Source organism: Euwallacea fornicatus, chromosome 19 (genome assembly GCF_040115645.1).
Source record: "Euwallacea fornicatus isolate EFF26 chromosome 19, ASM4011564v1, whole genome shotgun sequence".
In the NCBI taxonomy this organism is placed as follows: Eukaryota; Metazoa; Arthropoda; class Insecta; order Coleoptera; family Curculionidae; genus Euwallacea; species Euwallacea fornicatus.
The window spans coordinates 2,079,583-2,106,878 of record NC_089559.1 but is presented as its reverse complement, the minus strand read 5'-3'; the positions used below and the strand labels follow the sequence as shown (position 1 = coordinate 2,106,878).

The window sequence follows — 27,296 nt, the reverse complement described above, 5'->3', positions numbered from 1 at the left end:
ATAAGCATTTCAAAAAGTACTGTTCATCGCACTTTGACCGAAAAATTGAATATGAGAGAGGTGTACGTAAGATGAACAACAACATTGCCGTGAGAAGGTCGCAAACGAGTGTTTGGCAAAGTTTCGCAACAACAAACAAAAGTTTTTGCATCAATTCATAACCATAGATGAAACATGGGTCCATAATTTCACGCCTGAGAGGAAAGAGCAATCAAAACAATGGACTCAAAGGGGGGAGAATCGGCTCCAAAGAAGGGGACAACCGTTTCATCTGCGGGGAAGGTGATGGCGTCAAAAGCGACCGCATTTAGCGAAAAAGAAAGTCTTGTCAAGACAAGGCATCAGTTCACACTTGCGTCATCGCGATGGCCAAAATCAATCAACTTGGTTTCGAACTTTTCGCTTATCCACCCTATTCGCCAGATTTAGTTTCCTCAGATAATTTTCTATTTTCAAATTGGAAAAAATTGCCCCGTTGAAACGAGTTTCGCCAAAAATAGAGTTTGAGTCCGAGGATGATGCCTATTTTGCAATATACGAAGCTTCGTACTATAAAGAGGGTATAAAAGGGAAAAGTGTGTTAATTTCAAAGGAGACCATATTGAGCAATAACGTAATATTTTCCAATTTTTTTCCTTTAAGTGTTACGACCGGTAGTTCTGGGACTGTTCTCCTAACTCTGTGAGCGCACAGCCCTAAAGATTGAATGTGTTTCAAAAATTTGCAAAAAAAAGAAGTTTTTGGCCTCCTAGCTCAGAGAAAAAGAAAACATTCATAAAGATATTCATATTTGAATCAGTCAAAAAATACTTCTGAATGGTTTTCTTTCAATCGCTCTTTGTCTAAATTCGACCGTTGTCCTGCTCGCACAGTATTAGCAAACTTGAACAGATACAGTAATATTAAAGATCATTGTGGACAGATACCGTAATATCTAAGATTTCCACAAATTGCACGGTTACTTGTACCTTTTTATCGCCTCAAGTTCAAAACGTCGCCGTCATTTGAGAGAAAGTCATGGTGGGGGATACGTACAAGTGATTAGTAAATAGAACACGTTTCTATTCACTCGCACTCCCAATTTTACTGCTGATTAAAGAGAGACGGTAGTTAAAATGTGAAGTTTTGAGGTCAAGTAGTGAATTTGAAACTTACGTGCCATTATTTCGTTCAAGAGCACTTCTTACGTCTCAACCACATTTACACCATTTTCTCTCTCTTTTAACATCCCATAGAGAAGAAAATTCCTCTTTAGACGTTTCATTTAACGATGATCGAGAGACCTTTCTAAAAAGACATTCATAAATAATGCCGAAAATATCATATTGCATGTACTCAATAAGAAACAGTGATGTTCAGAGTGGTTCATAACTCGTTGTCTCTCTTGCGCATGGTAATTAGTCACGGTATTCCATTTATAAAGCATATTAGTCTTGTACGTAAAATGTCAGAAAATTAATAAATCAATTAACAAACTGATTGGCTTCGTTAAAAGTCAAGGTGGTTGGAAGTGCCCAACCAAGGAAGGCAGAATTGCAGTTTCCTTGGAGTTAAAATCATAGAAAAACAATGTACTAGGGAAGATTATCTAATGCTAACAAAAGGAACAAACAAGGATTAACTGCTATCAATCCTTTAATTCCCTCAAAAAAATTTAAAGTAAAGCAGATAAACACCGTAGACGCCAATTCAATCTATTTTAAGTATTAGAAACAACACGTTAAAATATATTGAAGAGGGCAATTTAATACGTCAAACAACTATTGTCACAATTCCGGATGGAAAATCGTATTTTTAGATCAATAATTTGAAGATAGCGATCAAGTAGAGAGATACTTACTCATTGTGTCTGGAAGTTCGTCAATTAAATGAGATTCTTGATGTTTCAGCAATAATCTGGGTCTCTTGGTTATCAATGCGACTTCAATGTTTCATCTCTTTGTTTCAGCTAAGTCTTCAACAGTGCGCCAGCGGTCAAAGCCAAAAGATATGCTTTGGTCCAGTATGGAAAACTCACGTGTATAACAATGACCTAGGCTTCGTTACCGTCAATCCCAAGAGCAAACAAATATATGCTGATTCAAGTAAGCATCCTCCGATTTTGTGAAAATACTGTAAAACAAATAATATAAAAAATATAGAAAATATAAAATCAATCAATTTTTTATAATTTGGCCTCTTTTCCAGGCAATAAGACTTATATGTACAAGATATCTACGATGGGTGAAAACCCATCTTCAGCAGATAAAGCTTTTTACCTCTTCGAACCAAACACCCAACGGTTTCTGTGTTGGAAGGAGATCAACGGACCAATGACGACAATGGTAAGTGAAAAAGGGTTGAATGAATAGAGAAGTCTCCAGAGATTAGTTGTGGTTAATCAGATAAATCTGCCAAACGTATGTTAGTTGAGGTTAGTGGCAACAGCAAACATTTGCTGATAAATGTATAAATTCTGGAGATTGGTAATTTTGAGCATAGGTTAGCCATGTCCATGGATAGGGGATAGACGTAGATACGTCAAAGTGCCAACCCAAGCCTAATTCAGGTTATTCGAATGAGCGAATAAATATCTTCTAATTGATTTCAGATTAGTTCAATCATCTGTACGAAAAGTGAGAAATGTTCTACAGCAATGATTCGTAAACCTGCGTTGAAGTCAATTAAGTTAATAGAAACCGCAGAATCTATAGTCCAACTATCTCTGTCTTGACTCTTCAAAACCACTTGGATTCTGAGGTTTCCGAGTTTTTTCGCGCGCTGATAAGATAGTCAGTAGATTTTCTCGTTATCTTCTTACACTTTATCCCTAAGTCTAATCTTAGATCTCTTCTCTTCCAGACCCATAACGCCATAGAAAGAAGGGGACACTGGCCCCTGTGCAAATTTTCCGACAACGTCCACGACAAAGGCGGAAACGCATCCAACGCATCTACGACTCCTTTCGTCAAGCTCCACCTGGCTGGCCATGACGAAATGGTGATGCAATTCGATAAGAAAGGTCGCAGCATGTCGCCGAAGAGGCTGGAGAAGTGTCAGTCCCAGTCCCTGCAGCTGCGCAACAGGAGAATGGAGGACAAGAGCAGAGTCTCGCGACACAAACACGCAATCCACGCGAACCGATGCGCAGTCTCAGATAAGCATATAGTTTATTTCGAGTCCAAGGAAGACTGCTGCAGTGAAGCATATGCAGTTTTGTGTATGGGCAATACGCAACGTATGCCCGAACTGAAATACAAGTGCGCAGAAGCGAAGTCCAAATGTGAGATTCGGCCCAAGAAACTAAAAAAACGCCTGCGCAAACTAGGTTGACTTTTCTGCCCTGTTATCGAGACCTACGCACTATCCCTTAGGTGTTTTGCTAGTCTGTGAGTTTGCGCAAGTCATAAGACTCTATTCAACACCCAGTACTTACACCAAGTATTTTAACGTTCTCTGTATACGCTTATTATATCTAATAGTATTCTGCATTATTTGACTTGCGTCAGGAGATATAGGGAATGTCCATATAGCGTCAGTATTCTAGGATAAGCCGAGTTAGACTGGCAAGTCTTTAAATTTATGTAAATGATTGTACAAATTACTACTAAAATGTTTTTATACTACGCAACCTAATTTATTTTTCTATATTTTAATATTCTTTTGTAACTGTATTTTCTAAGTTATAGCCAGGCAGAAATAGTCAGTTTTGTCCAGATAGTCTGAGGAGGCCGCTAAGTATCAAAACTGACTATACCCCCACCATTTTTTACCTCTGTGAGGTGTTTTATTGCAGATTTATGTATATTTCTATTTATTTTTGTAAATAATTGCCCGGACTATCGTTTGAAATGGCTACTAATTTGCCGGACTAATGTCCCTTCAACCAATCAGGGTCGTTGCAGACAATAGTCCTTAAAACGGGAGTAGACGAAGTTTTGATGGATGTATTAGGTGTATGATTTAAGTCTATTCTCGTTCATTTTCCATGTTTTAATGGGGAAATTTCTCAAGTTTTTTGTCAGCTTCAATAACGCAGTACCAAATAGATAACGAAATAATGCAGTAAATCTTGATTTAATATGACTCTAAGCATATTAAGTTTAAGCCTAATTGCAGCAACATTTTTTCGAAGCATAAGGGCGCTTTGCAGTACCGCATTTCGTATCAAACAAGTACTTAAATCTCAAAAGACAATAGTTACCAAAAAATGTTTCAGCTTTGGATAGTTTCACTTGACTGCCTTGTATGTAAAAACAAGTAGATTCTAGTACGTTAGGACAATATGTAATTTTCTATGTATTTCTTTTGTAATTATATCACGGCCTCGCTCATGTATGTAATTCGATGTAAGATCTGTTGTAGAAATGTGTCCTTATACTATATTTACATTCCAAGTCCCATATTTACTGTCCGTTTGCAATAAAAGAGTCAGTAACTGAAGCTTTGAGTTTTTTTTTTATCTAATAACCCTGAGACAACACCTGGCACAAATACAAACACGGTATCCAGATTTAACACCAAAGATACATAATTTGGAACAAGGGTATAATGGAGTTATTCATCCATGGACATCCGTCTGGCTGGGTCAAAATTTGGAGCTACAGGTGTAATTTGGGCCAGAGTTATGTAGTGATAGTCCATTAATTGCAGTGGGCCAATTTGAGTGCAAATAAATAAATTTGAAAGCAAAAAAAATCTGATATTCGACTTCGCTCAACACATCGAAGAAACTTGGAGTGTATTATTGATGTCGAAAGTAATATGAAATCTTTAACGTGTAGAGCAATAAGTGTAGGTAGTGTACGTTCATGGAAAAGTGGTAAAGAAGTGTCTGCAGCAACGTGATTAAAAAAAAATTAAAACATGTAGCTTTGAGCAAAAAATAGAATATGTAGCAGGTAGTCATATTCACTGTTGCCAGTATAGCAATTAATAGGATAAAATGAAGATTAAAGCCATCATATTAACAATTGCGTGAAGTTTCGGGCATGAAAATATAAGGTATTGCTAGGTAATCAATAAGATCCACTCTCGAAGACGAAACAATTATGGAACACTGGAGTGAAAATTTGAAGTTTGGAGCCAGAAGGAGCAGTGCATAGTTCCCATCGTTAAAATGGTCTCTTGTTACTAAATTTCGTGATTGGCATTGAATATTCCTGGGAGTGAATGTCCGATATTCTAGAAGAATTTTTGATAACCTATCTAACTGTCCCTAATTGGTCAAAGACTTGACCCAAAAAACGTAAAATATTCGTTTTAATCACCCATCAATTGCACACTTTCCATGATCCCTGCGTCATGAGAAAAACAACGAAATAAACTAGCAAGTGGCGCCAGCGTATGTCCATTATTTCATCATATATTAAAGTCGGTCTTGTAAAATGCGAAACCCATCACACCCACATGGAACCAGGGCTAAACCATCACCGTTTAATAATTATCGTTATTATATCCGCGGAACCTCGCTTGCGTGTGAACGACGATTTTAGCAGCTTTTAATTCTTTTTATGGGTTCTTGCCGTTTTATGTTCGTATTTAAATTTTATTACAGATTAATTCCCAGCAGCGGCTTTCGGGTTACAAAGTGTGTAAACTAGCGCCTCAGTTACTTCACGACCGCACTTCACTGATGAAGAAAAACGGCATTTGGCATCGAGATATGAATGAATGGCTCAACATGTAGTTAATAAAAGAAATCAAATAAAACTTTTAAAGAATTGCCGTTAAACAAATAAAAACTGTTATAATCAAGCGCAAAGTCAACAGAGAAGATGCAAAGAAGGTAAACAACAAGTGCTCTTCACCGAGATAAGAATCTCGTTTCTGTCTGGGGAAGCCACCGTTGAAACAAGTGTTCTACTGGGTATTGTGTGGGTACTACTGGGCTGGAATTGAATTTTGTTATTTGTAGTTTGTAGGAACACTATCAGTAGAAAGTGAGTGAAATTCTGATAAAACCCTTCACCTCAGCGAAATGTATCATATCATTCACCCACCAAATTAATAAAATCGGATGATCCGAATCTCGGTGTGAATCTGAAGTGAAAACTAAAGCTACAGAAATCTTTTTTGAGGAATTCTATTTCTCAACCGCCACTGCGGTATTGAATACTAAGAACTCGACAATTTCCGCTCTATTTCTTATGAGCTCCATAAAAGCCAGTGGTGTATCAAACATGTAACAATTTTAGGAACATGAGGAAAGGGAAAAAATATATCTTAAATAAGTATGAGTTGAAGATTGTCTAATAAATGATTTTCTATTTTGAAGATCCGCCATTGATATTCACTGACTGTAATGGTCGAGATCCACGTTATGAAGGTCGAAATTAGAAAAATTATTATTTTGACTAACAAGGAAATGATGAGCGGAAAATTGGCCTTTCCTTCATTTCTCTACGAATTTTTTGTGAAAAATAAATTACAAATTAAAAACAATTCTGAATCTCAGCAAGGAGAGCACTTCGCAATTTCGGTAATTTTCTAAGAAATCCTGAAAATAAATAATCTAGGACCATGCTTAAAATAAAGAACCTCATAATGGGCTCATAAATTGGAAACGTCAGAAACAACAATTTAAATTGATCTATTCAGCAATTAGGATTTTTCGACGGAATACTAAATAATGAAGCAAGAGGTGCATAAATTACCACAAACTCAATTATTATTGTCTTTCCCGGGAAAAAAAGAGAACTATAGAAACCCGTTTTTGATCTTCAACTTGCGGGCTTTTAATTTAGTAATGGCGCATTTTATTGACTTATGCAAATGGCTGATTGCTACATACAGAGAATAGTTACATTAATCACCAGTGATTATCTATTTATAAGGCAAGTGCTGACCGATAAAGATATTCCTCCGAACGCGACGCCCATTACTTATATTGAAACCAGTCACTGGTTGTTAATAAGTTTTCAAAACATCCCGTATATTAAATACCCAGGAACAGGTTCCAACTTCTCGCTGCAATCCACTAGAATCTATAACTCGAAAATCTTTACGCCGGAGACTTTATCTACCAACTCTTCTTGAGGGAAAAACCATGAAAGTGAATTTTGTTTCATAAACCTGATGTTAACTGTGTGGCTATTTTAACTGAACGCTGATACTGGATATGTACTACATTTGGGTGTTAGTTTTTGAGGTAGAAGAAGATCAACTAGGTTCCATTTAACTATGACGTCACGATGCGTAAAGCACAATTAGCTTACGTAGTGGGCTTCTGGTGGCGCTCAACGACACTTGAAGGAAAAATAAGCGAAGAAAAAACCCTAATGGGTTGAAAATATTCAAATTAATTTGTTGTAAATAAGAGTGGTTGCCCGTAAAAGACCACCCATAGTTTTTAAATAGCCGCCTTCATGTTTAAACTGCGTAAGATTACAGTAATAACGTCACAGGTTTCAGCGCCTTGTACATTGTTCTTGGAAGTTGGTAGCGAATTGCAGGTGTCTTCACAATTTTAGCAAATAACAAGCTGTTTTTGGGTTATTTGTTTAACTTGGAACAATGATTTTTTTATAGCTAATTACTGCCAATAAGCTGCAATATATAGAGCAATTAAGCGCCGCTGAACGCCTGAAGCAGTTATAGCTTGTGATGTCAACAGTCAACTTCAAGGGACAACGTCAACGATCAATGTCACCTAAAAATATGTAACGTCAACAGCCCTCATACTTCAACATTAATATTTCACTAATTGTTGGCAAAACAAATAATAAAAATTGATTTCTTTTCGTGAACATTCCCGTATTCAAAGAGATTTAAAACATATAGCGCGAACTAATCTAAACCATAATGACCCATTGGTTTGGGACCATGATAAGACTCCGCAAACAATAAATTTCAGTCTTGTAACCCATGAATACCATTCAACACCAAAGTCATTTAATCCCCTATAAACTAATGTAAATCGACGATTTGCCCGGCAAACTTGTTGGCGCGGAAACGGAACGCTGTACAGTGGGAGATTTCAATAAACAACATGGACAAAAGGTTAATAAAAGAAACCTGCTATTTTAGAGTTCGTAAACACTATTTTAGAGCCCACTCCAAAAAAAAACATACAAGGTGACTCATTTAATATGGAAATGCCCCTGCAATTTTTGCATTTATAACGCGAACTCAAAGAACCAAAAGATAGAGAATAAAAAACTATTTATGTTGTAAAAATTGTTTTTACCTTACGTCACCAATACCTATTACAACTTGTTTTTTATGTCAAAATTTGAAAAAAAGGAATAGGATTTTTTTTTTGGAGAAAATAAGCGGCCACTGAATATAGCATTCTTTAGAATGGGTACGTACCCAATTTCCTAAAAAAATAACCATTATTAATCATTTCAAAGAAGTTCATTTTATAGTTGCAAACAATATAGTTTTATCGAGAGAGCCATAAAAGCAAATAAAATTGAAATAAATAAGCTAAATCATGAAAGATTCCACTAGCTCACCCTTTAATTCAATACGTTTATTGTATCTTTTTTAATATATTCCTTTGGACATTTTTCAATTGTGGAATCATTTCCTCACAAGCTTTCGTATGTGAGTAACAAAATCTTCAATGTCGTGAGGACACAATTTATGAACTTTATTTTTGATCGTGCTCCACAGAAAAAAAATCTAAGGAGGTAGGATCGGGATATCTTGGAGGCCATTCGATTAATGGACTATTGCCGCCTTTCCATTTATTTTAGAAGTGCAAATTTAAATATTGTCTAAAGCGGAATTATGAACAGAACTGGTATCTAATTGAAAATAGACGTTTTTCAAATAAGTGAGCGGCCAGTCGTCCAAAGCGTTCATCACTTCTTGCTGAAGAATTCTGGAAAATTTTAATTATTTAAATTTCCATCCAAACCACCAATTAAGTCATCCTTCAATTTAATTCGTTAGAATTTGTTTGTTGATGACTATCTTAATAAAATAACATTGTTTACAACTCTAGAATAAACTTCTCTAAAATGGTTAATAATTGTTATTTTTTTATAAAATTTAACGCGTACCCATTTTAAAGAATGCCAAATTCAGTGGGGTGCTTATTTTTTCCCAAAAAACACCCTAATTCGTTTTTTCCGATTTTTAATATGGTAAACAAGTTATAGTACCTTGATAGGGTGAGTTAAAAAACAATTTTTACAGCATAAATATAGCTTTTTATTCTCTATCTTTTGAACCTGGATATTTTGAAATCGAGTTATAAATATAAAGTTACAGGGGGTGTTTCCTTCTTAACTGAGTCACACTCTATGTAACACAAATTCTTAATAATTTTTTCTCCATTACAATCTAAAATTGTCGGAAAAACAAAGGGGCCCAACGGCGGTAACTTTCTTTATTGTCGTTGAAATGCATTGTTGCACAAACACTTCGCTGACCAGATTATACGGTTCAGTACCCCACTGGGCGCCGCTGATCGAAATGGGCACTTACACGGATCAGTTTCATTCCTGATTTACGTTACTCCACGGCCATTTGATCCCATGTGAAGCTGGCTATCTACGGCAAATATATTATTACAAGTTATCCCTGAATTTTTTTCAATATTCCTACAAGAGTTTTCTTGCTCCGCCACTGTCGGTTGGTTGGGAACGACAATCGTAGATAAACTGTATAGAGCATAAATCACAGCAACATCCAAAGGGACAAGAAACGAATAAAATCCCCGGAATGTTCAACTGAACGGTAGCTTTAGGAAGCATGAAAATTATGAAATTTATGGGCTTCCTAGACTATTAAATTAAATTATCCTGGTTGTTAAATATTAGGAAACATTGACGTATCAAGGAAAGAATTACTGCTCTTTAAAAAAATTAAATTGAAAATCTAGAGAAGGTTGCAATATCCTACAAACAGTTATACAAATCACGTGGCAAAAAGGAACGATTAACAATCCTCATCATTATGGTTAATTGTTCTAGGTGTAAGGCGAGTTATGGCATGAACCTTGAGACTATGTCATGCATCCATCCCAGGAACAGCAATAACACACATCTTTAAATACCCACTGCAAGACTACGCATTTTAAGAGGCCTTCTCAGTGATTTTGCAATTAAGGAGGTTTTATGGAGGCTTTATGATTTCTGAATTTTACAGCGAGACTCAATAAAACAAACAATGTGTAATAAATTACAGCGCGAGCCATAGAGACGTTAAAATGCCTAAGATTGTTTCTTCAGGAGAAATTTAAAAGTTCAGTGGTTGTTGGTGAGATAGAGAAAAGGGGGGAGGTCTTGGGAAAGCCATCGTTAAGAGTAATGTGAGGAGGACGATAAAAGTTCAATTACAAATGTGAGGTTGTACGAAAACGGCGTCGCACCAAAGGAAATTAGGAAGAGAGTTTGAAAATCGTGAAATATTTACGAAACGAACATCTGCCTAGAAAAAAATATTGTTCTACTATTTACCTATTTAAATAGGAGTTCGAAATATCGGGATTATGCTACACAAAGTCCGGAATAGGAACTATAAAAAAAGTTATGCTAGAAGAAAAACTGTGTCCAATTCCAGCAATGGTAGATTGTTGGTTTAGAAAATTTGGTTAAAATAATTTTAAAAAAGAGGCAATAAAAAATACATCAACCCTAAAAAAATGAAAAAATTCCAGGTGCAAGTGAGAATATTGATTTCGGCACTACTTCATACTCTAAACTAGAAAATTAAACAGTGTCAAAAATGAAAGAAAATTGAGATAATCAGTATCTCGATTTAAGAATTTAGCGTCACATTTAAGGTGCAAATTACGTCACTGTTTTAAGTAGTATTTAGCACTTCAAATATTCAATACGAAATATGTAGTTTTTAGATCGCAATTCAAGAAATCAGAGTCGTACCTAAGAGAATTTAAAGCATAATTGAAAATTTGGGAAATTGAACTGATAAATATTAACTTCCAAAATGTAAGTGGCAAATTTCAGGTGAAAGTGCGACCACTGGTTTAACTCTTCTCTAAAAATTTAACCCAGATATCTAAAATTTTAGTCAGTTCTTAAAGTCCATGGCCTTATAAATGACTGTTTTATCGAACAGAACTGGAAATGTCTCTAATGGAGTGATAAGAGATGTAGGTAACTACTTTGCAAGAAAATAAAAGTAGCCATTTTCCCGTAAAAGTTTCTGATTCGAAATGCAATTTGAGGCACTTTTAGAAAATCGGAAAATATTTACGTATATTTCGGAAACAAAAAAGTTCTTGCCGAAAAGAACGATTTGATATTTTTGGACGCAATTTTTTCCACGAATTCATTAAATTTAAGATCTCACAGTTTCATATACAGGATGTTAATTACGTATGTGCAGATATTTCAAGGAATGAATCTTTGACCGATTCCAATACAAAAAGTTCCTATTAACGTATGGTCGCTACGGCCCCGTTTAAGAGATACAGAGGGTTTCAGTTTTAATTTTAGTTTGATTTTCTGTGAATATTTTTGGACACAGATGAGTCAATCGAATTAAATTCAATACTCGCCAAGAGTACTTTTTTGAATCAAACTAAATGTACAATAATGCCCTTAACACAAAAGTGGCCTACAGTGTGGGGCAAAAAAGTTAGGGCTAGTTTAAATGTGCTGAAACCCTCTACGTGGCGCCCTTTATCAGTAATAAAGAAAAACTAAGATAACGTTTGAGTTTTGCATCATAAGAACCGGTGAATATTAAATTTCGTCCGATCGACCTAAAATATTCAAAAAAAACCAAATTTAAATTTAAACACTCTGTATTTTTTAAACCGATCCGTTGCGACCATAAGTTAATAGGAACTTTTTGTATTGGAATCGGTCAGAGATTCGTTCCTTGAAATATCTGCACGCACCTATTTAACACCCTGTATATTCCAAAAAAATAATATTTCCTTCCGGGAATCCCAGAAGGAATTCCACCTATTGAGTTGAATTGACGAATGAAGTTAAACGCATTTCGTCTATTGGAAAGCTGTTTACCGATATAACATCACTACTGAGTGAATTATTTCGGAAAGTTCTTTTTGAGACAACGAATTTGTCGAAGAATGGTTAATAAGAAATTCATGTTCGAAGACCCAGGACAAAACAATTTTTCTTTTTGAGAGTCAAACGTAATCGTGAAATTTTCAGTGAAATAGCCTGATCAAGACCCTATCTGCTGCGTTCTCCTAATATTTTGTTATCATCTGAGTCAGGTAAATTCAAGTTCTCTTCAGGTTACACCGTCGGCTTCAACCGGGGTTAAAACACCTCAAGTAGGCCTTCAAGGTGTTCTCTTATGTTTGTTTTAAACCAAAGTTGCCATCGTTCGCTACTTCCTTAATTTTGTTTGCTTGAAACCGTCGCCAACCACACCGTTCTTGTGGAGCTTTTAAAAATTGTGACCCTCGATTTAGACATTGGATTGGTGGAAATATCTGTTTCCGATTAAGCGAAATTACTCGAAAGGTGACAATTTTTATGGTAAAGCCCAACCTTGGTGCATCTGGCCGAAGTACAAATTAAAACTAATTAACATAACTCTGTGACTGCCTTGCATATGCACGCACCTTTCTTAATATGTCTTTGTTTGGCTTTCCTCTTAACATTGTCCCATTGATGGTGCGTCTAGTAAAACCTACACGGGGTACCAAAAAATGTGTATTTAAACACAACGATTTCTAGAACGTAAAGTTATACGTGGGGACTCAAAAGTTACGTAAACCAGGGTCAACTTGAGGCGCGCTGAACATCATAATCACAGTCATACCAAGGAAAAAAAATAATTGTCCCATTTCCCATGCATTTCTTCTGCAGTAACAATTCTGTGTCGATATCACGTAGGTGGGTTTCATCAGATAAGATTCGTTAAGCTTCTTGAAGGGAATCATCTCGAGTAATGTGCTCCATTTTATTAATGCTTTCTCGACCGGTTAGATTGAGAAAACCATTTCTTTTCGGTGAGATTTTTCTGTGATTCGGATGGAGAACCATTTAACTTCAGTAAGTGGAATGCCATGGGAAGAAAGAGCGAAAATTGAGAGTTTCACTTCAGAGCAAACATCATCCGTTATCACAGTGAAAGAGAATAGGGAATTGGGCCCTACGTCCCGCTACAGCCCTGAGTAAACTGCAACGGAAGTCCAAGCTCGCAGCTTGAAATTCAGACTTCAATCTAGAACAATCTTCTATTTATATGTAAACTAATGATCAAAACTAAGAAAGCTTTCGATGTTGCTGTTTTTTTAATACTACCGATGAACTAACGTAGTTTGACGCACAATAATATACAGGGTAGCCCATTTAAAGTTGTGATTAAAGATTACTCAAAAACGGTATGTTGTATGAAAAAAGATTTTTAATAAAAGTTGTGCGGTAAACAGGGGGACATGTCATGAAGATAGTGACTTTTAGCTAAAACATCATTCTAAGGTATTTTAAGGGCAACTTTTTTTTCACACGGCAACCCCGTATTTTCTTCGCAGATCCTTGTAGACCTTCACAGAACGAATACCTTTATTTGAACTATTTTCTTATTAGACGTTTTTCTGCAGAGTTATTCTTGATTTTTATCCAATTTTTGAGATAGTTTAAAATTTCCATTTTTTTTCTAAAAAAAGCTTTGCAAAGCACATTCTGTTTAAAACTCATAACAATCCAACTATCTAATAAAAAAAATATTTTCTTAAAATTCCTCTTGTTAGTCTCCCTCATAACAAGGTATACAGGAAATCGATGTAACTTTTCCGTCGGTCAATCTAATTCTCTTTGTGTGAAATTATTAAAAAAATATTCTTTTCATTTCAAAATTCAATAACAGAAATGGATCGCTACACTTTGAATGAAAAATTAGAAATAGTTCTTATTTGTGGAGAGACTGGAAGAAGTGTTAATTGGGCAGTAGAACTTTATGCCAAAAGATTTCCGGATGAAAGAGTTCCCTGTTGAACGACTTTCAACAGTATCATTAAAAATTTCACAGAAACGAAAACGGTAGAAACAAGAAATGCAATCGCTCCCGAAGTGCAACGCATGAAGGCAATCAAATAGTAATTCTTGCAGCTGTTGCCTTCGATCCCCATGTAAGTTGTCGTTAAATTGCTGCTGACTCAGGAATATCAAAAACAAGTACCCAAAGAATTTTGTAGGTGAATAAATACCATCCTTATCACACTTCCTTACATCAGGAATTCCATGGAATTGAACTTAAAAATCGAGCCAATTTTCGTAATTAAGCAAAACAACAATTAAATCAAAATGCAAATTTCCTCTTCAACGTTTTGTTTTCGTACGAATACACATTCACAAACCATGGTCCAGTGAATGGCCATAATCTGCATTTTTATAGTGCTGTAAACCCACAATGACTTAGAGAAGTTGAACATCAACTATGGTCAGTGAATGTATGGTGCGATATTATGGGGGAATACTTAATCGGACCTTTTTTCGTTGAAGGAAACTTGAATGGAGAAATGTACCGCAATTTCTTGCGTAATAATCTTCCGGAAGTGTTAGGGAACATTTCACTTGTGACAAGATGGGTGATGTGTTATCACCATGACGATTGTCCAGCTAATTTTGCTACAATGTCTCGTGGAGTTCTGGATGAAATGTATTCAGACCGATAGATTGGACGAGGCGGTCCAGTGAACTGGCTTCCTAGACTGCCTGATCTGACTTCACCAGATTTTTTTCCTTTGGGGTTTTTTAAAGGACAAAGTTTATACAGAAGTACCAATAATTGCAAACTACATGAAAAGGAGAATTGAAAATGCGTGTCAGTTGATAAACGAGGAGATGTTGCGTAGAGTAAACATTTCTTTTCAAATAAAAGTTGAGATCTGTTTGGAGCAGGAAAGACATTCTTTTGAACATTGGCTTCCTCAAGTTGCTCAAATTAGGATTTTAAATTAATTTGTTAAAGATAGATAGATTTTTATGAGTTTTAAACAGAATATACATTGCAAAACTCTTTTAGGAAAAAAAATGCAATAATATCGACCATCTCCAAAATCGGACAATATTCAAGAATAACTCTGCAGAAAAACGTCTATTAAAAATATTGTTCAAATAAAAGATATTCATTTTTTGAAGGTCTACAAAGATCTGTAAGAACATACGGGGTTGCTGTTTGAAAAAAAAAGTTTCTCCTGAAATGACCTTAAAATAACGTTTTGAGTTAAAAGTTACTATCTTCCTGACATATCCCCCTCTTTACTGCACAACTTTTATCTCATACTTTTTTTCGTATAACGTACCGTTTCTGAGTAATTTTCAACCACAGCTTTAAATGGGATACCTTGTACACAAGCCAAGAAAAGAAGCACTCTAAATTGTATTATAAATAGTTTGCATTACGAAAAAAAAAACAGTAAACTATTCTATAAAAAAAAATAGTTGGACAAAACTGCAGAAACTCTGAAAGAATTAAAAATAAACAACAGTGGTGATAAAACAAAATCAACCAAAATTAATATTGTGTAGCATACCCTTCATTCTTAATAACTTCTGCACACCTTTTGGGCATCCATTCAAGAAGTGTTTATTTCGGACATAACGATATTTCTTCATATATTTTGAATGGATTACTTTAAATCTTCCTTATTTATGATTCTTTTTTTTTATTTGCAATTTTAATACATTCCACAAACTTTCAATTGGATTCAAGTCTTGGCTTTGCGCTGGCCAATCAAAAAACAACGATTTTTGACTCCTTGAGTCAATTGGTGACGATTGTTGCTTTACGTTTGCTGGAATATCCAATTAATTGGCAGATTGCCATCATAAACTGATTCTATTACATTTTTCAGAATATTTTAGTACACGAACTTGTTTATTTCTTCTACAATTGAATAAATTGGATCTATTTTGTAGGACGAACGGCATCCCCATAGAAGAACAGAACCGTCGCGATGGTTCAATTGAGGGAAAGTATTCTTGAGGTCATATCGTTTATCAACTGGACGCTTGATCCATGTTATCCCATCAGATTCAGAAAGATTTATTTTGGTCTCGTTACTAAATAAGACTTTTTCCAAATTTTTTTTTATTTTTCGGAGAAATTAATGGTGTTTTTGCTTGTCGCCTGCTTACAAGTCCTACCTCATTACAATGGGTTTGCACAGTTTTGTAACTCAAAAGTTTCCTTCCCAATTCGCGTAGAATACCTCTTGCAGGCAAATACAGTTGTGCCCTAGCAATAATTTTTATACGTCTATTTACGTGTTTTGTTGTTTTTTTGGGCCTGCCACCACAACATTTGCTAGAAATAACATTTCTTCGTGTCCTGTACCTCTTTAATATTTGGGGTACCACGGATTTATGCAGAGAAAAATTATTTACAATGTCTTTTTGTGTCATTCCGTTCTGAAACTCTAACAATTCTTGATTACAAGTCTTCAGATAAACGTTTTCCAACAGGCACTCTCGCAATGCCATTTTGTAAAATCGTATGTGTACTCTACGCGAAATATAGATTTAAAGTAATGAAAATCTATGAAAATCATAACTTCTTTAGTTTTGTTCCAGCACAAATCGTAAATCAGCCAAAAAAATTAACGAAAAGAAATATAAAAAAATTGTACTGCATACATTGAAGGAATAATTTTTTATAAATAAGACGTGGTACATATGGACGTTTCACAGGGTCGAATTAAAGTTGTTTCTGAGAAATTCAAAAGTTTCCTTTGTTTTATCCATTAATGTTAATGAAATGAAGTTCTCGTCTCAAATACAGTTTGCCCAACGAAACTTAATCTATGAGTTTACACTCATGCTACTTAAACTGAAAAAAGCACTTTTGCACTTGCATTCATGCAGACTTCTTCAAAAATTTTCAATAACTTTCATTGCATTGTTATTTCATTCCGGAAAATTAAATATTACCTCCATCTATCGTAACAATTAGTATTCTTCTGCACATATTCTCCAAATATAACGGGCTTTCACATATAGACGTATACTTAGCAACTGAAATGAATCCATCGCTTTCTATCTATGCTATGGCTTTTAAGAAAAGGGATAAGGTTTCATTTGTTCTCTTTTCCACTAGCTCGGACACATTACTTTGTGCGAGATTTGAAAAGAAAAATACCTGTTTATCTATGGGCTCGTAATTGTTGACCAGTCTCTTAATGGGTATTACTCATGTGACTTTTACGTTATGAGCAATCATTCATGTTTCACAAAATAGGCAAAAATGTAGGAATTTAGGTGCTTTTTGTTGGGTTCTAAGGCTATAATTGTTAGACAAGTTAGACACTTTTATGAACATCGGTAATCATTAAGTGCCACGGCAATGACTTTCTGGAAATATTCAGCAGTGCGAGTGAAACATCTTCTATAAACACATACAATTTCTTCGATGAATTGCAGAGGGATGCGATTGTGTTTAAAATTGAAGCACTTAAAGATATTTTTATTGTTAAGAAATTTGGTAGTTTCCAATAAGAAAGTGTCATGATACGCCTATGATTTTTGGGCAATATGTTGCTTAACTCGTCATTTATAGACCTAAAAAATGTCTTTTTTTCTTTATAGAAAACAGAAACGTATGATGTAACAATTTATTTGTAGTATCATAAAATCATTTAAAGAATATTGGTAAAATTTAGAAATGAAAAAAACGCCGTGGTATGTGTGTGGTCATCACTTAATATCTGTGTGTCATGTTAGTTTTTTGACTCTGGTTATGACGTAAATGTGGGAATACGACATATAAGCAGAGAAATACTCTTTGGCAATTTGGCGTGAGAACGTAAATCGTCGTGATCTGTAAATTTTAACATGAAATATCATCGTAATAAATTACACGAAATAACTGAATTTGTTACTTCGATATCAATGAACAACTTTCAAAATCATTCAAGTCCTGGTTGTAAAACTAAATAAAAGTCAGCGGCGTAGCTTGTTTTAGAACAGAATTATAATGCATTTTGTAACTTTAATATTATGACCTATACTCTGTGACCTATGAAGAATTTCTCTGAAATATTAACTCCGTCTTAAAAATTCTCTCTGATAACATTATTTTTATCACCATTACAATAGCATATGAGCATGGAAATTTACCTAATCCAGCATTCTTACTTGCGCAGGATGCACTTACAGTATGCCAACACTCATGAGATAAAACAGATTATTTATTGCCCTATTATATTAGTCATATAAGCAATAAAACGAGGTTAATTTAAATGTTTAACATGAGGTGGAGCGCAGAATGAGACTGTTTAGGTGGAATGTCGGAGATTTGTTTAAATTCTACATAGTTTTTACGAATTATTTTAATATTAGAATTTATACGAAAAACCTACAATTTCATTACTCAACCACCGAAATCTCTGTAGCTATCTTAGAAAATATTTTATAGGAGGGACGAATTAAATACCGATAAAATCGAGGATAAAAGTCATGTAAGCTCGCAATAGCATCCGCTTTATCAACTCGAGTCCACCACTAATTAATCAGTTTTTAACATTGAAAATACCCGATTAAGCAGATTTCTATTTCCATTTTTGGAATCCAGCATTTATTGTTTTATTTCTTTATGTATGGCATTGTGACTGAATTTTAATAAATTAATTTTGTTTTAATTTCCATAAATATAGAGGAACTTAAAAAAAATGTTAATTAATTACCTTAATCGTCCCCTCAAGGGCATCTATTTACAACCATCTGAACTACAACCAATAGGGATGTAGGGTAGATATTTCACTATAAATTAATATCTGCCTTAGTATTGGCCCCATCTATCAGAAGCAATACCAAATGTTTCGCATTGATTTTTCCGCAACCACCGGCACTAGCGCCCTCTTTGATAGAATGGTCTAATGAAAAACTATTGACTCCAATTCACTGTAGTTTCAGTTGAGCGCTCTTATTACATTTAGAGCGCCATCTCTCGTTTGTTACAATGTGGGAATGACCAACGCAGGTTCAAGCGATTACGAAAGATGGCGACACCACTCAAATATTAACACATTTTATGTTACTAGGAATGGACACTATATTCATTTACTTTTTTGATGATGATCAAATTTAATGCAATTGACGCAATACTATATCACTGGAATTATACTGAACACAGAAATGCCAAATGAATGATAGACTCTTAATTTCGAATTACGTTAAAACTCCTGGAAATAGCTATAGAATTGTCTACATATCTCGGAAACTGAAGGATATATTACAATCATGTACTTTGAATAGTCTCATGAAACTTGTCGAAATCATAGAATCATTTGATGTACTATAGTGGAATTCCTCCATAGATTAATGAGTTGTCACTCAATGTGTTCGGAAGTTGTTAAAAATTTCAAAATAAATAAAGTCAGATCTACATTTTTCTGAGTTTCCAAAGGATCAGTTTTTAAGACTTTAACACAAATAAATCATTAACAATGAAAATATTGCTGTCAAGATGCAATGTCTCAGATCCTTATCACAAGTCCTGAAAACTGAAACAAAATGTTTAAAAGAAAGTTTTGAACTTTGAGGGTTTACGCTGAAATCGGTATAATAAATAGAAATAAGTAATAAAATTGCAAAATGTAAATTTGTAAGCAAATCTGTGTTTGCATCGTTCGAGTGGTTGCAGCTGATTATTAGAGATAGATAATGGAATCGAGCATAAACGGTGAGTAGGAGTATCGGCCCTCGAAACTAGTTGTTTCTGTTTGTCTCCTTAAATTCGGTTCTGTTCTATCTTTTATTACAATCAATGAAATTATCTGATAATACATTTGCTAGCAAATTTCATTTTGCAATTTTTACTTTCTTCATATTCATTTCTCTCTCATTTTTTCTAACAATTTTTCCATGGCAATTTTATATAAAACAAAACCTGAGGAAATAAGATGTTAATTGTTCAACTGATCAAAGAAATAGTTAGACACGTTCTGTAAACTGTAAACTACAATGAATTTCTACTTTCGTTCTAAACCTACAGTGAAAACCTCACATCGCAGAACATCTTGTCGAATTGGATGTTGTCTAAGAAAGAACTCAAAGAAAAGAGATACTGATTTCTGAAGTGGCAAACAAAGTGATCAGAAATTACGCGATAATCAGCAAAATTTACACTTTTATGCATTTTGCGATTCAAAATTCAACGTACTCAAAAAGAAGGAAATATATGAACATACAAATGCATTATACAAAATCATTTTTTATGAAATTCTGCATAAATTTAATGACCATCATTGTATTTACCTTATAGATTTTTTTCCAGATGGCAATCAAAACATGAGATCGAGTCCTTGAAGTGAGTTTATCACTAAAAACGCACTTTTATATCACAATCGACTATTTCATTAAAGTAAAATATCAATTCATTCACTGCCACCTGCAATTCACCCCACTCGTTCAATTTCGTTCTTCCTTTTTTTAATATTACAATGCATCAAGCCTCGCGTTGGTCGTCTACTGAAAATTGATACGAAGCTACTAAATACTGTGAAAATCTACTAAAATTGCCAATAATTCTACGAATTAGATCATCTCTATATTTATTGCAATTTTATCTGTTGCGAAAGGTGCGTATATCCATATTAAATGAGATTTTTTTATAAGTACAGATCGGTATTAGATAAAAGGAAGAATGGACTAAGAGGTTATATTGTAAAACTAGGTAAATAAGGTTTAGTCTTATTTTTCTGGTTGAAACATACTCGAAATTGCTGGACCTTATAAGTACATATAGAGATGTAAAACTCATGTGATGGCAATTTTATAGACACATTTTCAGTCACTATAACATTATAGGAAATTGGAATACTATGACTGCTGAGGTTACTATGTGGAAGTGAGGTTGTTGAAGGCTATTTATATTATACGCAAATAAAAATTATTTCTGCAAAATTAATATTGCTGGATATCTAAAATGTACCAATATCTAAAGAACATCCATAGCTTGTATTCATGTGCTTATGTCGTTTATACAAGCCCCACCCAAAAATTCATAAAATGGCTGTTCTTTTATTGGAACGTTAAGATAAAAATGACATGAATATTATGGAAATAATGTTAGGGGATTTGGCTTTAAATTTTAATGCTCCCCTTTGATAACAGCCTCCGGTGACAATAGTCTCTAGAAAACCGAACGTGTATTCCAGTTCCTGATAACCGATAAATTATCTAGCTAAAGATCATGATAAACAGGTGAGGTTACATTTTGATGTAATAGTTATTTAGGTGCGTCTGCTCAACTATCAAATGTTATTCATCGGTGGTCAAATATCAACAGTCAATTGAGTAATAAGGATCTGTCAACTATCATTTGCCTTAATCGGAGTCTTAGAGAACAATTGACAAATATTATGAGGCGGTTATCAAGTCTTATGGGTCAAATTTTATAAGACACTTATCAGACCTTAATCTTTTCTGATAAAAAATGAAATTTCGGATGATTTCCCGAATACAAAACGTTGGATTAAGGATCCAATTAATTATAAGTTTTCACCGGTCCAAAACGAAGAAATAAATTCTGAATGGGCCTACTTCAAAAGGCATCTAATAAAGTACTTTTCCCACAGTCCCCGATTTCACACAGCTATGGCACACATTCTGTATGTCATTTAATACTAGTACAGAGCACTTAAAAAACAAACTCTAATCTCATTGTATACAGGAGGATTGTGTAATTAGATTTAGGGCCGAATTTCACTCCCTTCTGTTTTCGCTCGATTGAGTGCTTATAAAAATGAGACTTGACGTTCATGTAGAATATAAAAATCTCAAAAATATTCCTCACAAACCATTTTTTATCATTTCTCTTTTAAGCATTTTAATACTTATTTCGAAAAAAATGCCATTGAATCTATTCAAGCATGAATATTGCAATATTTCAATTGAGGATAGACTGCACTGAGCGCATTCGCATAAATCAGCCCTTAAAGAACATTGTTTGATGCTCAGTTCTTCTTCCAGTGGATAACTCGAATTAGATAGCGCCGCGTGCTGAACACGTGACGTCGGTAATCGACGGAAACACTCGGCCTTGCACGAGTAGCGATTACTGTCATGTCACGTCAATGTTGTGTCATTCGAACCTGCGGCTCTTATTTCTGGGCGTGTGCACACCCATTTGCTTTCGTGGATGGGGATTAACACGGTATTAAATTCATTGATGATGGATGTCATTGTGTTTATTCACATAAGGCGATATAAACCGTTAATTTACATAGAGGACGTAAATGATGGAAGCTTTATATCCTTAAGCTGGCCAATATAAGTAGCGACATCTATGATGGTTTTTATTATGAGCATAAACTTTCATTTTTAGATTTTCTCCCAAAATAAATATACATATGTACAGGGTATAACATATCGTTATGCAAATGTATAAGGGAGCGATAGTACTCTGCAAAATAATAAAAAAATATTAATATATTCAACGTCAAAAATGTACCATTTTCGAAGATGAATATATTAATATTTTTCGTTCGATGTACAGGGTAAGTTTTTTTCAATGACTAGTGGAAGAATCTCAAAAACTAGCAGAGTTACGAATACTTTTGTAAATACATCATAACCTACCACGCTTTATATAAAGAAAAAGTAAGTTTATGCCATATCTCAAAAATGATTGCTGTCAGAAATAATCTATCTAGCATATCCTTTTCAGGGCAAAATTATCTACAATATTCGGATTTACATAGTTTCTCTAGAACTAATAATTATACGAATAGATTGATTAAAAGATATCGACAATATTCTGTTTTTGCTACATATCTTGTAAGCCATGGACTTTATCAAGAAACCAAAAGTGGCTTTATATTAATCCTATAAAGGTGCAATTCTTTCCCTATTTAACCGATTTTGTAACTGTGCTTGTTTCCGGGATCCTTTTACAAATCATCTAAAAAAACTCACCTTATGTGAATGGGCTGTTAAATATACAGTGTGGTCTATATAACTTGAGACAGGCAAATACCTGGGCAACTATTAATTTTAGAGAACGAAGTTTAAAATAAAAGTTGCTCAACATCGAAGGAGAAATAAGATGCCGAAATAGTTACTACTTTATATGACGTCATCAAGATCATTTCAAGATCAACTTTGTTTTTTCAAATGCAAATCTATACTTTCCATTAATGGACATTAAGCACTACTTAAAAATAATCAACTTTTATAGGGAACTTCTTTTTTCAGGTGTAAAATTAATTTTAACAAATGTTCAAAATGGTGACAATTAACACCAACACATTTCTCAATATGCACTAAAAATGAATTATAAGTTCTAATTAAAGTTAAGTCCCCAGATTTAAGAAATTTGGCTTTTTTCTCTAACGAATTTTTCGAAATGCATGTTGAAGTATACAGGGTGTCCTCGAATTACGTGGCCAAAATAATACCGCAGATTGTTTGAGTGAAAATAAGTCGATTTAACTAAACTTCCCTCAATCCAAAAGTTGATAATTATGGAGCTACAGGGTGTTAAAGTTGAAAAAAAAATCACATTTTCTTTAATATCTTTCGATTTCTTTGAGTTAATTTCACGAAATTTCATATTTGAGGGTGTTTTAGGATACGAAATTCAAATTTATTAACGATTTAGTTGTTTCTTCTAGGGAGCGCCACAAGCGACCATTAGGACACATTTAAATCTCTGTAACTTTTTTGTGCCACGGTGTATATTATTTTGGTATTTAAAAACCTTTTTCCCTACCTTTTATACTTAGAAAAGGTATACTTTATTGACGTCGCTAGAAGCAACGGTTTTGGAGAAAAACGCATAATTCTAATGCGCTGCATATTTGCGTTGGCGCTTTTAAGTAAATAACTCAGTTGGCTATGTTTTTAATTGACATTTTAACACTTGAATTTGTTTCTCAAATGTCAGTTTTTTTATTTAGCCCTCATTTTTTCTTGTCAGTTTCGCTTCTTGTTCCTGTAAATATCCATAAGTATGGCCAATAAATTCACTTATTCTGAAATGGTGGATATGCTGTTAGTTTATGGACTTTGCCGTTGTAATAGTCAAAATAATATCTGATTTTGAAAACTTATTGTTATACCTTTACTAATAATTATTTTTGAAAAACTTAATTTTTTTTAACGGAAAATAATTTTAAGGTAATTTGCATGCATCATCAGGCTTAGATGCATTTTTCTCCAAAACCGTTGCTTCTAGCGACGTCAATAAAGTATACCTTTTCTAAGTATAAAAGGTAGGGAAAAAGGTTTTTAAAAACCAAAATAATATACACCGTGGCACGAAAAAGTTACAGAGATTTAAATGTGTCCTAATGGTCGCTTGTGGCGCCCCCTAGAAGAAACAACTAAATCGTTAATAAATTTGAATTTCGTATCCTAAAACACCCTCAAATATGAAATTTCGTGAAATTAACTCAAAGAAATCGAAAAATATTAAAGCAAATGTGATTTTTTTTTCAACTTTAACACCCTGTAGCTCCATAATTATCAACTTTTAGACTGAGGGAAGTTTAGTTAATTCGACTTATTTTCACTCAAACAATCTGCGGTATTATTTTGGCCACGTAATTCGAGGACACCCTGTAGACAGTGAAACTTTAATTAGAACTTACAATTAATTTTTATTGCATATTGACAAATGTATTGAAGTTAACGCCCACTATTTAGAACATTTGTTAAAATAACATATATTTTTTAAATTTGTTTTTAAACAAATTTTATATATGAAAGAAAAAGTTTTCCATCAAAGTTACTTATTTTTAAGTAGTGCTTAATATTTATTAATACAAAATATAGGTTTCCATTGGAAAAAAAGTTAACCTTGAAATGACTTTGATGACATCATATAAGTTAGTAACAATTTCGACATATTATTTTTTCTTCGATTTCGAGCAACTTTTATTTGATTTTTTTTTCTCTAAAATTGATTGTTGCTCATATATTTGCCTATCGTAAGTTAAATGTACCACCTGGTATAATATATAGGGTGTTAAAGTTTCTAACTTGTTCTTATATTTTCCGTTTTTCTCACGTGCGTTTAGAGTCAAATTGTTTATTTTGATGTTATAAAGTCAAAATAAAATTACTAAAATAGTATTTTAAATTCCAGACCATATGTAGACAAGACTTTCATATTTTGCATCAATAGATATTTTTGCAAATTCTATGAAAACGGCGACAGATATGAAAATACTGCAATACGGCATAAAGCTAAAGAATTAAAATTTGATGCCAGAATTCATGCAGTATGTACCAAAAAGTTACAAAGTTTAAAATATTACATGACCCAAAAGGAAATCGCTGTATATGGCCACTGACGAAGAAATTCGAAAAGTTATTCACAGATTATCAATCAACTGTTCTATGAATTCGGAATGTTTGTTTATTTTTGTATTTGCTTATTTTGATTTTTTTATTTATTTTTCCGCGACTTTCCTACTCCCCCCTTTTTTTTGGAAGAAAATCGAATTATGATATTTGGTTATCGCAATTGTCTTTATTTCGAGAAAATGATCATTAATCAATTATGTCCATAACACTCACAGTAATATGCTTTTGAAGGTTCTTGGCTGTAACATGATCCTTCGCCATTCCTTCAAGAAATCTATTTCCCGTCATTACTAAATGCACATTCAGTGCGTCATACTGTTAGATGCGCAATCACACAATTAAATTGTGGAAAATTATCATGGCGTTCCACAACGACTTTCGGCAAAAATGCCAAAATAATTCAACGGTTAAAAACAAATGGCAAAACAATATGTATTACGTAAATTTTTCGTATAGGACCATGAAGCCTTCTTTTAAATGAAATTTAATCGATTTTCAGCGGATTTGCCGATCTACGGGGTAACAGAGTTTAGTGTGTAACTTTGGCCATACTTGCGTGTGAAGTTTTATTACCAAATAAAATAAAAGGAAAAAGTAGATGGTTGCATAACAATGTTAAATAATACGTTTGTTTTACAACATCGTAATAAAACATAATATTTTACCAAAGCCACTCACCTGGATTTGAGGCACTCAACATTTCAAGTTCAAATCGGAAATTGCAGTTCGACGTGCTGTGCTGCTAGCGTGGCCCCGAGATCTTCGATACGACGCATAAATGATTCACAATTGTTTGTTTGCAGTCATCATGACGTTCCAGAGCCATCTTCCGGAAAAATGTCAAAACAGTACAATGCGTAGGATGTGTTTCGTACTAGTAGATTGAGATATTTAGTACCAGACCAGACGGTAGGTGCGCAGGTGAGTTTTTCCTGCTAGGAATACAGTGAGGGACGAAACTATTCGTCCGGAACGATTTTCCACATGAAATAATTAATTTTTATACATTTAAAAATAATGACAGAAATTAAAGTGAAATATTTAATACTACTTATCATGAAGTAGGTTTTGACCGACAAAAAAATTTACAGTGGCTTAAAGTGAAAGTGATACCTCTGTATTCAAATGACTTATTAATAAATTTTCATTTACTTTATAATAAACTATGGTACAAGTTTTTTAACACATTATGCTAGATCTATTCTATAATAGCCACAATTGAAAAAAATATTTATTCTCGTAAAGAAAAGAAAAAAATTAATTTCTATTTGTTTTCAAAACGAATCTCAAAATTAAAATGATATGCTTCTCTTTTTAATCGTTTTTGTAACAAATTAATATTTAGTTGGTAGCCCCTTAGCTAAGATGACTTCGCGAAGACGATTTAGGATCGATTCTACCAACTTTTTAGTGAAATCGGGGGAAATTTTCTCCCATTCACCGAGAAGAACGCGTTTTAATTGGTTTTTATTGAAAATCTTGTTTCCTAATTTTCGCTTCTAATTTAGCCCAAAAATTTTCTATGTCATTATTGTCGGGTGATTGCGGTGGAGTTTTTATTACATGAGAATAGTTAGACAACTCTTTTACAATTTGGATGCTACGTTTCGGATCGTTGTCCTGGTAGAACACAAAGTCGTTAGGAAAGTTCAGTTTTTCTACTCTGGGTTGGAAATTTTGTCGTAATATGTCCAAATAAACATGAAACAGGCAACAAGAAGTTTGTTTAATGCTAAGAAATAATAAATAATTAAGAAAATTGCACTTTTTATCGCAGGAAAAAAGTTTGGAAACTTTACATCATCTCAGTAATATTTAAATACTTTTAATAGTTGGTTTCGTCAAAACAAGATTAAATCTTTACAAATGGCAAAAACCAAAGGAATCCCGTTTGTCATTAGAGAGCGAATTGTAAAATTAAAAGAAACGTGAATAAGTTATAGAGAAATTTCGGGGAAAGTGCAGCTTTCGAAATGAACAATTTCTAAAATAATTTCTAAATCTAAAACATTAGGGACAGCTGGTGATCGCCCTATATGTGGAAAACCAAGATCTGCTAATGCTCACGCGGACAGAACTATTAAGAGAATCGCCCATGCAAAC

At 34.0% G+C, this 27,296-nt stretch overlaps 1 protein-coding gene and 1 long non-coding RNA gene across 5 annotated transcripts in view; one reads left to right on the top strand and one right to left on the bottom strand.

Moving 5' to 3' along the window:
* Positions 1–4,422, top strand: part of LOC136345453 (uncharacterized) — a 39,852-nt gene extending 35,430 nt beyond the window's left edge. For all 3 annotated transcript variants that reach the window (XM_066293780.1, XM_066293781.1, XM_066293779.1), the window contains exons 3-5: positions 1,949–2,084; positions 2,188–2,324; positions 2,842–4,422. In XM_066293780.1, coding sequence (XP_066149877.1) covers positions 1,949–2,084; positions 2,188–2,324; positions 2,842–3,312 — 744 coding nt within the window. In that variant the 3' untranslated portion in view covers positions 3,313–4,422. The remainder of the gene's footprint in view (positions 1–1,948; positions 2,085–2,187; positions 2,325–2,841) is intronic.
* The window catches only part of LOC136345455 (uncharacterized), a 159,297-nt gene extending 133,332 nt beyond the window's left edge, over positions 1–25,965 (bottom strand). Inside the window, exons 1-2 of one of the 2 annotated variants that reach the window (XR_010733145.1) lie at positions 25,872–25,965; positions 1,841–2,112 (exon numbers count right to left, since the gene is read on the bottom strand). This is a non-coding gene — a long non-coding RNA (uncharacterized lncRNA). Of the gene's footprint in view, positions 1–1,840; positions 2,113–20,138; positions 20,335–25,871 lie in introns of those variants that run through there. The other variant, XR_010733146.1, reaches the window with a different exon arrangement.
* Positions 25,966–27,296: the final 1,331 nt, after the last annotated feature.